The sequence below is a fragment of the Hyla sarda genome, chromosome 10 (assembly GCF_029499605.1).
Source record: "Hyla sarda isolate aHylSar1 chromosome 10, aHylSar1.hap1, whole genome shotgun sequence".
Taxonomy (NCBI): Eukaryota; Metazoa; Chordata; class Amphibia; order Anura; family Hylidae; genus Hyla; species Hyla sarda.
Window position 1 is genome coordinate 25,339,804 of NC_079198.1, and position 13,541 is coordinate 25,353,344.

The 13,541-nt window shown below is 44.9% G+C and overlaps 1 protein-coding gene across 4 annotated transcripts in view; it reads right to left on the reverse strand.

Annotated features, from left to right (window-relative positions):
* POLD1 (DNA polymerase delta 1, catalytic subunit) overlaps positions 1–13,541 on the reverse strand; it is a 147,429-nt gene that overhangs the window by 117,833 nt on the left and 16,055 nt on the right. For all 4 annotated transcript variants that reach the window (XM_056541849.1, XM_056541850.1, XM_056541852.1 and 1 more), the window contains 5 exons: positions 13,010–13,150; positions 9,994–10,119; positions 7,550–7,718; positions 4,012–4,126; positions 3,802–3,931 (listed from right to left, as the gene is read on the reverse strand). In XM_056541849.1, the coding sequence (XP_056397824.1) occupies positions 3,802–3,931; positions 4,012–4,126; positions 7,550–7,718; positions 9,994–10,119; positions 13,010–13,150 (681 nt within the window). The remainder of the gene's footprint in view (positions 1–3,801; positions 3,932–4,011; positions 4,127–7,549; positions 7,719–9,993; positions 10,120–13,009; positions 13,151–13,541) is intronic.

Consider the following 13,541-nt stretch of genomic DNA (forward strand, 5'->3'; position numbering starts at 1 on the left):
AGAGCCACCAAAGGAGTGACTGACTAGTCATGGGTGGCAGACGGATCCAGGGATGGAGGGACCGAGGAGACTTGCCACAGAGGAGACTTGCCATCCTTGTCCACAGGGACAGGATGGCCCACTGAAAGAAACGGAGCAAAAGGAACGGCTTCCATGGCCGCCACCATCCTGTCCAACACTTCCATACACGAAAGGATAGCCACCGGTTTTGGTTGGCGCAATAGGTGGATCCAGACAGAAGAGCACTCCGCTTGTCCGTTGGAAGCAGAACCCGAGCCTTCTTGGTGTCAAAGTGAAGCCCTAGGAAGACCAGAGACTGGGAGGGAGAGTGGTTGGATCTCTCCTGGCTGATCACCCATCCGAAACTGGTCAGGGTCTGAAGAGTGATGTGGAGTCTCTCCTGATTTTGTGCAAAGGACGGAGCTTTGATCAACAGATCGTCCAGATGAGGGAGCACCCCAAAGAGCGGAGGATAGCAATTACCATCGCTTGGACTTTGGTGAAGACCCTGGGGGCCGTGGGCAGCCCGAAGGTCAGGGCCACAAACTGAAAATGACCTGCAGGAACAGGTTGGTGTGCCGGATAAAATGGGGATGTGAAGGTAGGCCGCCGGAAATGACATCCCAACCCAGGAATTCTGGGCTTGAGCCAAACAAATGTCCCAAAAGAGGGACAGGCGACCACCCACCCGAGAGGAAGGCTCAGGTGGGGCGCTGCTTCAGGCCGAGGTAGATTTGCGAGTACCTGGCTTGGAGGAGAAGCATCCAGAACGGCCGCCCTGTTTCAAGGAGGGGCGCGCTTTGAAGGCAGGAGCCTTCTGAGACTGCGAAGCTGCCGGTTTGTCTTGGCAGCCTGAAGCAAAAGGACAGAAAGAGCCAAAATGAAGAGGACTTGAGGCGAGAATTGGTGTGACGCACCTTATTCTGAGGAAGCAGAGAGCTCTTACCGACCATAGCCACAGAAATAATGTCATCTAGGCGTTTTCCAAAAAGGCGTCCGCCAGCAAAAGGCATCTCTGTGAGGGATTTCTTGGAGGCCACATCGGCATTCCAGGCCTCCAGCCACATAGAGTGTCGGATAGCAACCAAACTGCCCGAACTAAAGGCCGCACAGCATGCGGATTCTAGAGATGCCGAGCACAGATAATTACCCGCGTTGGAGATCTGGAGAGCCAGGTATGCCTGATCATCTGGAGGAGCCCCAGATAAAACGCCCCGGCGAAGTTGGGAGGCCCAGGCTGACAATGCCTTGGACACCCAGGTTGCGGCAAACGCCGAAAGCAAGGTTGAACCTACTGCTTCAAATGCAAGTTTTACCAGGTTCTCAAGCAGTTTGTCCTCGGGATCCTTGTGAAAGAAGCCATGGTGGACTTGGATAGGCGAGAGACCTGAGGGTCCACTGTAGGCGGGGACGGTCCATTTGGAGACCAAGTCCTGGGCAAATGGAAACATAGCTTGCAGCCGTTTCAATCCCTGAAAACATTTTTCAGGATGCTTCCAAGCTGCGCCCAGCAGGTCATCAAACTCTGCATGAGTACAGAAGCCATTGGGAGTGCGCCAAGTGTGGCGGAAGGTAACTTCAGGAGTAGGGTCCAAAGTTCCAGGGCCATGGAGGTGAAAGGTGTCCCTGACGGCTGACCCAGACTGTCCACCATGTCTGACAGCTCCTCGGCCTCCGAGTGCAGATCCAAGTCAGAGTCCACCAGCTCCCCAGGAGATCGGGAACGGTAAGTGGAGGCTCTAGATCCAGGTGTAATAGACCTGAAACGGCAGGCCAAGGATTGGGAGCGGTCTCCAGGAGAGAGACCGCGAGAGAAGATGGAGAGAATGAGTGAGAGCAGCAGGAAGATGTCCTCTCAGGAGAGGAGTCAGAGTAAATTACCCTAGGGCGCTTGTGAGAGCGCCAGGAGGGGCGGCCAGAGGAGGCTGAACGAGCCTCCCGAGAGTGAGGGCGCAAGTAGGACCGCTTTAGGGCAGTAGCTACCACCCTGGAAACCTGCATCAGATCAGAGATATCAGAGAGAGGAGACACCCAAACCGGGGGAGGGTCAGGGACCGCACGCTCCAGGAAGCCATTCACAAGAGGATTGGCACAGGAGGATTGGAACGTGAAGTAGAGCAGGCAGAACAGGTGGACTCAGCCGAACCACCTGGCATTTTAGATTTACAGCCCGTACAGGAATAGTATGTGACTAAGGCGGCAACCGCCTGTCTGAGGTGGGGTTCGGTTCTGGGGTTGGACAAGAAAAAGAACCCAATAGATAAGTCAGCAAAACCCAGAGGAAAAAAAGGAACAAGCTCACCCAGGTTCATGTGTCCTGAAAACAGATGGAGTTCCATTGCAGAAGTGGAGGTCCCCTGAGGAGGTGGAGGTCCCCTGAGGGGGGAAGGTTCCGGGCAGAGAGAACAGTGGCTGGGAGAAACAGCAGCATGCACAGAAAATGAGCTCACAGCACAGAGCAGCTGGAGGAACAACAGCGTGTCGGTGTGAGGGAGAAGGAGACCAGCGAAGAAATCACTGGCAAGGAACCACCCCCATGGGGAGTTCATAGTCTCCCATAGGTTGACCAGCCAAAATGGGAGGAGATAGAGGACCACTGCATTGGAAGGAACCCCAGAAAAGAGGAGCAGCAGCGCCGGTCCACGTGAAGAAAAGGAGGCAGAGCTACTGCCGGGAGGACACAGGCTTAATTAATGGCTGCCAGCTGGCTGTGGCCCTCACGCCCAGGAAGGAGTGCTGCCGCGAGTAAGCCCGGACGCGGACAGTGTGTCACAGCGTGGGGTCGGAGCAGTGCCGTGCGACAGGTGCGAGCAATGTCTGTCTGCGCCCACGGCCCCCAGCTGTCACAGCCGGAGTGGAAAGACGGCATGCAACAGAAGTCAAAACTGTCACAGAAAAGAAGGCAGGAGCACCACAAGCACAGCTATGGCTGCAGGCAGGTACCTGGAAGAGGGACTTACCCCAAAAAGAAGCCCCTATTTAACCCCAATAAAATAAACTTACCTGTGAGGCCACCAGCCCACCTGAAAGCTATAGAGCCCCAGTCGCCCAGAGGGAGAGAGAAGAAAGCAGGTAGAGAGGGCCAGGAGGATTTGGGGGGGGGGGGGCAGATGGTGGGAATAGGGGTATACTTACCTCAAAAGGATCTGTACCACATACTCACCCACCGAAGTCTTCAACCAGCCTAGCGCAAATACCAGGCTGCAAAACATCGCGAGCAGGGGCAAAAGGGGCCTGGACCAAATGCACATCCTTAGTGCTGGTCGGTGGCGAGAATGGGTTCAGGGTGCATACTTTATGTACAGTGCCCCTTCCTCGCAAATGGAGAATCAGGAAGCGCCATGCTCCTGTCACCCCAACCTAAGGAAAATAAAAAAAGGAGAGAAAATCTAAACTCTAGAAAAACTAGAAAATAAAAAATGAAGACCAGGTCTGGAGAACTCCAAACGTGTGTCGGGCTCCTACTGACACTAAGCTAAAAACTGATTAGCTCAGAGTCAGTGGGCGTGGTAGGAGGGGAAGGCTTCTTTTTTGTTAATGCCTTGTGTCAGCCTCCTAGTGGCAGCAAGATATACCCACGGTTCCTGTGTCCCCCAATGGAACTGAACGAGAACATTTATTTTATTTTTTCAATAACTAAATCTGATCAACTGCTTAATTTTTCACTTTGCACCAGTTTAAAGGGCACTTTTATGCTTTTGGCAGATGTTTGAGAGGAAACATTTAATTATAGTCCGCCTTTTGTTGCCTATGGTGTTAAGCGGTACGTGGCAACCCGTCACATAACCAATAAAAAATTACCTTTCCTTCCAGCACATTCAATGTCAAAACTGAGAACTCGAAGAGGTGCAATTTTCTGCCACTCTCCTTCAGCAGGATGACTGATGAGATCTGCCCAACTTATATCCACCTCCAGTTGGGCAAGAGACACCTGGATGGGGATCAAACACAGGTTAAAGAACTGACACACTACCATGGAAGCATAGTGCGTAGAAGTGAAGATGCGCTCACCTTTTTGGGGTCATCTTTACTGACGTCCCCTCCTTGATATTCCTTGCGTATGCGATATTTACCAGCAGGAAGCTCAATCCAATTGCATCCAACAATATCATTATCAACCATAAACCTGAAAGTCAAGAAGTATACAGTAAGGGTATGTTCACACTTATCCAGATCTGATGCGCAGGATTTGATGCACAGGTTTTTGTGCTGCAAATTTCATTGGAAACTAAATGACTGAGCACAGCTTCTAATCTGCAGTTACAAATCCTGCGCATCAAATCTGTGCAGGTACCTAAGGGGACTATTACACGTACAGGATCTGCTGCATATTTTCTGAAGCTGATTTTGCTACCTATTAACTTCAATAGGTAGCAAAATCAGCTGCTGAAAATATGCAGCAGATCTTATACATGTGAACGTACCCTAATAAAGGATTCCAAAACAATAGTTGCTTCCAATAATGGATGGACTAACTTAAAGGGGTACTCAGGTGGAAAACATTTCTTTTCTAAATAAACTGGTGCCAGTAAGTTAAACAGATTTGTAAATGACTTCTATTTAAAAATCTTAATCCTTCCAGTACTTATCAGCTGCTGTATAATACAGAGTTCATTTCTTTTTGAATTTATTTCAGTCTGACCACAGTGCTCTCTGCTGACACCTCTGTCCATGTCAGGAACTGTCTGGAGAAGGAAAAAATTCCCCATAGCAAACCTCTCCTACTCTGGACAGTTCCTGACATGGACAGAGGTGTCAGCAGAGAGTACTGTGGTCGTGACAATAGAAATTCCTCTGTAGCATACGGCAGCTGATAAGTACAGGAAGGATTAGGATTTTTAAATGGAAGAAATTTACAAATCTGTTTAACTTTATGGCACCAGTTGAAAATAGCACTAGAGTATATTGCATACAGCAGCCATACATTGTATATAAAGATTGGCTCAACCTGTCACACCCAACAAATCACCTTATGTTGATGGAGCAGCATGAAAAAAGATTGGTTATGTTGCATTTATTATTAAATCCTGCTGAGATGTAATTGTTTATCTTACGTGCCATGGATTAGTTGAGGACTTAAAAAAAAACAGCACCCGGGTTGAGTGTGGTTTTGCAGCTTTGTTCCATTGAAGTGCACAGAGCCAAGCTGTCATACCACACATAACCCGAGGACAATACTGGTGCTGTTTTTTGAAGAAATTAGCTCTGTTTTTTTTTTTGTTCCTGGATAACCGCTTTATCAGATCATAAAAAGAAGACTAATGGCATTAAAAAAAAAAAATTCAGTGTGTACTTAAATGGGTACTCCGCTGCTCAGCGTTTGAAAAACTGTTCCGAACGCTGGAGCCGGGAGCTCATGATGTCATAGCCCCCCCCTCCTGATGTCACGCCCCGCCCCTTCAATGCAAGTCTATCGGAGGGGGTGTGACGGCTGTCACGCCCCCTCCCATAGACTTGCATTGAGGGGACAAGGCGGGACATCATGAGGGGGCGGGGCTATGACGTCACGAGTTCCCGGCGCCTGCTACAGCGTTCTAAACAGTTTGTTCCAAACACTGAGCAGCGGAGTACCGCTTTAAAAAAAAAAAAAGAATGAAAAAAGCTTGAAGTCAAGTGACGTGACATGAAGGAAATACAAAGCAGAAATTATAGCCATGTCACAATCATCAAATAAAAAGCAACGTGCATAACAAATTCTCTACTTTGATGGATCATATTGTAAAGCTTTTACGTTTTACTGTCACCGATCCAGAGATACAGACTACAAATATTTTCATGCCCAATATTTAATCCTTTTCCACAAAAGGCTGTGTTCTAACCACAATGTTATATCCAGTGGGTGATAAGGACAAAGAAGCTGTGTATCCACCATCAGAAGCAGGTGCTGGCTGAAATATACTGCTGAAAGTCTCAGGACTGGATAATACTAAGTATTTCTCACTTGTGGAGAAGTCGCAGAATTCAACCGTGCAACGGTGGCCTAAAATATTTTTTTTTCCTATAAGTGTTCTTAAAGCGTGCATCCGATTATGGCTCCGACTGTAAGATATTACAAAATTATAAGAAACATCTTGCTGCCAGCACCATCATCAGGCATACGGGTTAAGCCTTGACCTGGTTATAATATACTGCACACACACAGAAAAATGATTCTGTTCTTCTATTTCTCAAAAGTACACCTTCTAAGCAGCGGTAGCATGGAGAACATTATAGAATAGTGCTGAGCAGTGTAAGCTGAAAGGGGTTATCCAGGAAAAAACTTTTTTTATATATATATCAACTGGCTCCAGAAAGTTAAACAGATTTGTAAATTACTTCTACTAAAAAATCTTAATCCTTCCAATAATTATCAGATACTGAAGTTGAGTTGTTCTTTTCTGTCTGACAACAATGCTCTCTGCTGACACCTCTGTCTCGGGAACTGCACAGAGTAGAAAAGGTTTGCTATGGGGATTGCTTCTACTATGGACAGTTCCCAAGACAGGTGTCATCAGAGAGCTTTTTATAGAAGAGAACAACTCAACTTCAGCAGCTAATAAGTACTGAAAGGATTAATATTTTTTAATAGAAGTAATTTACAAATCTGTTTAACTTTCTGGAGCCAGTTGTTATATAAAAAAAAAAGTTTTTCCTGGAATACCCCTTTAATCCAGCACTGGGTGAAATACAACCCTCACTACAAGCTCCTGCATCTTCTCTGTCTCTTTCTGCCCATGTTTCAATTTTCCCTCCTCCTTTTCCCTGGCCTCTCCATAGACCTCTGTAGACTGCATGTAACCTGATCGTGTGCTCATAATCTGTCTCTTTTCTTAAAGTATTACTGTCATTTAAAAATAAAACTTTGACATGTCTGTCAAGATGAAGTGGAATAGTTTTTCAAAGTAAATGGAGGCATGAAATTAGCCTGATAAGATACAGTGGTCCCTCAACATACAATGGTAATTGGTTCTAGATGGACCATCGTTTGTTGAAACCATCGGTATTCGTACCAATGATATGCGCAATGATACATGTCCCCGCCGCTCCAGCCCATCAGTTCCCCACTACTCTGCTGCCGTATCACTACGTCGTCGCTGCCCTGCGCCATCACTCTCCATTGTCGTCGTCACACCTCACACCACCCCGTCGTCCAATGACAGCGTGATGACTGAGAGTGACAGTGTAGGGCAGTGGCAACAGAGGAGCGGCGAACTGACGGGCCAAAGCGGCGGGGACATGTAAGTATCATTGAGCGGGGCACATTAAACGGCTATCCGGTGGCAGCTGAAGCATCGATGGCCCCGACACACAGAAGCATCGTATGTTGATGCTGCCTTCAACATACGAGAGGCCATCATATGTTGAAATGATCGTATGTCGGGGGACTACGGTATATTACATAAGCTTCTTATATTCACTTGTAATATGTGCAAAGTCTATTGAAAAGTTAGTGACAAAAAATAATAAAATTGATGACTTCTTACATGACACAGGCTTCTTTAGACAGTGATCGGTCTGCCAAACAGTGACACTGATATAAACTAATAAAAGAAGGCCCTAAACTGAATACCTGATTTCAAAGTCAATGTTGGCTTCATAGGCTTGGTAACAGTGCATAGGGAAGCTTCCAGACCGTATTCCTTGTTCTAAAAGACGCTTGGCAGGTGCGATTAGACGTGGATAGGCCATGGTGATTTTAAGGAAGGGAATAATCTTCTTCCCATGATATCCATACATATCTAAAATCACAAATAGAAATGGCAATGTTATATATATGTGTGCGTGTGTGTGTATTTTCCTGAATGGGGGTATGCTCCAGTTCATAATAGTAAGGACCAAGCTTAATAAAAGAGAAACTGTAAAAGTGAAAAATTAAACCAAAAGAATGCAATAAACTCAACTCCATTAAAATGATGACATGACAGACATGCAAGTGTGACTAAAGCATTACTGGCCGTCCTGGTGACATTTCATCCATGGTGATGTCTTTTGGCTGCATGTGACATTACATGGATGCCATGCTACAGGGTTGAAAAACCAAGAGAAGCCCTGCCCCACAGTGACATAGGTACAGGACAACAAAGAGTTAAACGGGCACTGTCAGAATAAAAAACTTGTTATATGTTAAACATCTCTGCAAAACATTAACCTTTCTAATATACTTAATTTTTTTTTTTTTTTTTAAAGAAATCATGGCTTAGAAAAAAATACCAATAGGGGCCCCCCACGCCATCCAGAACTAATTCCTGTCTGGCTTCAGCATCATTTTTTTCCCAGCTAAAACATGGGCTGGGACAAAGTCCAGGAAGTGAGGGCAGGACTAGCACTTTTCTGTGCTCACTCCAGTTCTGTCCTATCAGACTCTTAGCTGAAAACAGAGGAGGGGGTTACAGAGAACACCAAACACCCAGCACACCAAAGCAGACTCAGGGAGGAAGTGAATGCATGGTGAATTAGGACGGGTCAGTGTTGCCTCGGACATGCCCCTTTCTGAGATGTCAGAATGAGTGAGCAGCAGAAAAGAGGAATTTGTGAGCCACATACAGAAGCTACGACACAGAATAAAGACACAAAGCATCTGCATTACCTAGTGAGTAACATATAGAAGCATTTCTGTAATAGGACAGGTACACTTTAAATATATGACTTGTACAAGGGAAGAACAGTGACAAGGACACCGGCAAACATTCCCCTTTACTTTTACAAATGGTGGGGTATAAAGAGCTCGGGCCCCAGCAAATCAAAGCAATGGCATTTCCTAGTAATCTGACATCACCTTAAAGGGGTACACCACCCCTAGACATCTAATCCCCTATCCAAATGATTGGGTTTAAGATGTCAGATCGAGGGGGTCCAGCCTCGATCTCTGGGCCGGCCCAGGCTTCAGTGTTCAGATCGCTGCGGTGTACCCGTTAAAGAGATAGAAATACCCCTTTGAGGGTCCTAGGAAGAAGAAGAAGGTGAAACAGGGAAGCTGTGCCCGCGCTGCTGGCAGGTTAGTCAGGATCAGCAAAGATCGGGAACCAAGAATAGTGATGGATGTACTTTATTATTTTCGCACAACGCGTTTCTGGGAGTAAACCCTTTCATCAGACGTGATACAATGGAAATAGGATACGACGGTTATATACATAAATGGACAAATTGTATATAACAGTCTTATCCCATTTCCGTTGTATCACGTCTGATGAAATGGTTTACTCCCAGAAACGCGTTGTGCGAAAATAATAAAGTGCATCCATCACTATTCTTGGTTCCCGATCTTTGCTGATCCTGACTAACCTACCAGCAGCGCGGGCACAGCTTCCCTGTTTCACCTTCTTCTACTACCTATGATCAACGCCGATGCCCTCGGTGTGGGAAGCCGCAGCAGCTGAAATCTCCTTGATACGCCCTTGTAAGTGTTGTGCCTGTATTCTGCACAACCTCTCCAGGTGAGCCTTCATCTACTTATTTGACTGTCTGATGATGATCCCGCATAAGGGATCATTTTTGCTTTTGAGGGTACTGACAATGGGGGAGATTTATCAAAACCTGTCGAGAGGAAAATGTACCCAGTTGTCCATCGCAACCAATCAGATCGCTTCTTTCATTTTGCAAAGGCCTTGTTAAAAAAGAAAGAAGCGAGCCGATTGGTTTTTATGGGCAACTTTTCCTCTGGACAGGTTTTGATAAATCTCCCCCATAATGAGATTACCAGCCACAACTCTACTCCAAAGATGAAGAACAATGAAGACATAGCAAGGGATAGCATGCAGTATGGTTGCTCCTGGAGAAGCAGTCAGGAATATTCCTATACACCAGTGGTCTCCAAACTGTTGTTGCAAAACTTCAACTCCTAGCATGCCCGGACAGCCAACGGCTGTCCGGGCATGCTAGGAGTTGTCGTTTAGCAACACATGCAAATCCGCAGCTTGGAGACCGCTGCTATAGACACATCAACATCTGTATAGAATTGATCTTGCTGAACACCCCCCCCCCCCCCCCAGATTACAGGACTTGTGAGTCACTTACTCTCTTTCATACAGATGTCTACAGCCAGCACTGCTTGTGAAATGTTGTCTTTGTTGGAACGCATGTCCTTGATCACCACATTGTTCAGTTCCTTCTTGAAATCATTCAGGTGCTCTTGCTTGAAGCCTGAAAAAGCCAATGCAGTTGAAGCAGAAGAAGTAAATCCAAAAGGAATACACTAAAACCCAATTCCTACACATTCCCAAAAAAATTAAAGGGGACCTCGCTCTCTCTTTTCCTTTCTCTTGCTGTTTCTTCTCCCTCATGTTTTCTCCCGCCTTTACCCTCCCCACCTGTTGTTAACATTGGTTTATCATAGAGAAGTGTCCCCTCTCCTGAGACCCAGAGATGTCTCTTCCCCTCTATTCGCCATTATCTATTCTGGATAACTCCATCCGGTGATTGGACCATTAGTGGACCTATATTGGTCCCTTCTGAACATCTCTTTGTCCTTATGACCTCATGCTGTAGCGCTGGTAGCCCACACGTCTTCGGTTTCCCCAGTTCACATAGACTCTTTATGGTACATAGGGTACTGTGCACGATAACCTTGCGTATGCTAGAGACCTCTGAGTGATGTAATATGACCATGAGGGACACTTATGCCTCGGTTTTCAATATTATGGTTTTTTTTTTAAAGAGGATATTGTTACATTTGTTGTCATTACATGACAAAAAATGTACGGTAATAAACATATATTTTGAAAAAAAAAAAATAATTAAAGGGGAATCCTTATCGACAAACGTCATCTCCCATACAGAGAGAAGCTTTCCAAGCAGCACCCAATAGAGAATAAATAACATGCAGGCAGTGCGCGCCCAGGGTTCCACAATTATTCGGGGAGACAATATCACTTTCTAGTGATCGGTGAGGGTCCCAGCAGTCAGACCCCAAATGATCTTTCAGAAATAGGAATACCCCATATTATCCTACGATGGACCATTTAGTGACGGTCGCTATGCGTTTCCTGCTGTCTTTTGTCACAGTTTGACCCCATTTTGCCTGTTTTTGTTCATATTCCCCTGCGTACAGATGGTTCTGTCGTGTGTTTACGTTTCAAATTTTAATACCCCTATAAGAGTCAAATATGTAATCCCTCCTCCAGCTCAATTACCACTTTCCATGTGCGGACATGATCACAGATTTCTCACTGTTGCATCAAAAATAAACATGGATGCAAAACCAAGGTGACTGGCTCGAGCACAGGCTCAACATGACTTGATAGAGAGCTGCGCTCTTGAAACGCGTCGTCTATATGTCATTAAAGGTGGAGTACCCCTTTTTTAAATCAACTGGTGCCAGAAAGTTAAACAGATTTGTAAATTACTTCTATTTAAAATCTTAATCTTTCCAGTACTTGGTAGCTGCTGAATACTACAGAGGAAATTATTTTCTTTTTGGAACACAGAGCTCTCTGCTGACATCATGAGCACAGTGCTCTCTGCTGACATCTCTGTCCATTTTAGGAACTGTCCAGAGTAGGAGAAAATCCCCATAGCAAACATATGCTGCTCTGGACAGTTCCTAAAATTGACAGAGATGTCAGCAGAGAGCACTGTGCTCCAAAAAGAAAATAATTTCCTCTGTAGTATTCAGCAGCTAATAAGTACTGGAAGGATTAAGATTTTTTAATAGAAGTAATTTACAAATCTGTTTAACTTTCTGGCACCAGTTGATAAAGCGGAGTACCCCTTCAAAGCAGTAGTATTGATGTCCTCGGTTTTAACCTACCGTAGCGGTGTGCACCCTTAGGAAAACCTGTTTTTACCTCTCCGTTCGAACCTTCCAACAGAACCAAGTCTTCTCAGCTCGAGTACAAGGCGCAGCTATTCCAGGCATTGAACAGACTTTATTTAGTGAGATGGAAAAGTCGAGCAATTATATAATGGCCCCGGGGACCCAATGTACCCTATGCTATCATACCATTATTTTGCTATAACAGAAGTGTGTATTTAAAGGACCTCTGCATGAAACACTGTCAGAATTGTTTTCCTACCAGGAATATTATATCACCAATAAGTTTTAGAAATGGAACATTCTATTCCTCATCTTCTCTGCCTGTTTATAGAGAACAAGGAAGAATGGGTGAAAAAGTGGCATTCTTTTTCACAGTGCATTGAAGTTAGCAGCCGGGACCTCATGGACAAAAGGTGGACATCAGCAATCAGGCTGAAGTCCGCCATTAACCCTTAAAGGGGTTCTCTGCTGCTCAGCATTTGGAACAAACTGTTCCAAACACTGGGGGCTTGACACGCCCCCTCCCATAGACTTGTATTGAGGGGATGGGGTGTGATGTCATGAGGGGACAGGGCTATGACATCACGAGCTCCAGGCGCCGACTCCAGCATTCGGAATAGTTTGTTCCAAACATTGAGCAGCAGAGAACCCCTTTAAGAGGGTTTGATCAATACTGATCACAGCATCTAAAGTATCTGAAGGGCTTTGGGGGACTCATCGGACCACCTGCAGAATGATTGTGGTGGGCAGATCACAGATGAATTGCAGATAACACTGACAAAATCAGTAAGCCCCCCCCCCCCCCCAATTAAAATAAAAAATCACCCCTTTTCCAAGTTTACTAATATAAAAGTAACAAAAATAAGCAAACATATTTGGTATCACTGCATGCGGAAATATCCAAAATATTAAAATATAATGTTAATGATCCTGTACAGTAAAATACCAAAGTCCAAAACTGCTATATAAACGTTATAGGGGTCAGAAAATGACAATTCTGGCTATAACTTCCCCGGAACACCCAATCAAGAGCATACACTGGACTATATATATATCTCAGGAGATCCTCAAGTGTTACATTTCCAGCATAAGACAATTACTCCAAAAATTTGGATGGATTTTTTTTGCTGTATAAATGGGGTTATGGAAAATGCCATTTCTGGTTTGTGAACATCGCCTTATATGTGCACCTATTCATACATCAGTTAAATAAGGATTTGTTTTCTTCTATTGGTGGGTGCCCATACAAATCTCATACTAGGATTTTTAGACACATACCTTGTTGGCAGGGTACATAGAAGTATGGGGCAAAGCCATGTATATGGCAGCACACGCTGTTCCCATCTGCTGTGATCCCAAACATACGGATGATGGGAACAGGTCCTTGTGTAGCTCCAGGCATCCCAGGAATATGTGAACCTGAAAGACATCATTGGTTAAGTAACACTTTACTGATAATAGAGCTGACAATCATATTACTTTATATGACAGAATGTTGTCAAAGATATATAAATAAAGATGAAAAAAAAAAAAAAGTAGAATGTGCAAAGTAAATTTAGAGTATATTTTTTTCTGACACGAAAGCCCTCTATACAGAGAGATGCTGAATTCTTGGCTAGAAGGAATGTGCGGGAGAATACCTCTATATCTCTATTATACATTGTATTTTTTTTAACTCCATAAAAACCAACAATGTAATATAATAATTTAATAACACAAATTTATTATTCAATCATTGCTCTTTTGTTAGACAAGACCTGCCCTTTGTATTGGTTATTGAATTTAAAGTGCACAGATTCCAAGGTCAGTT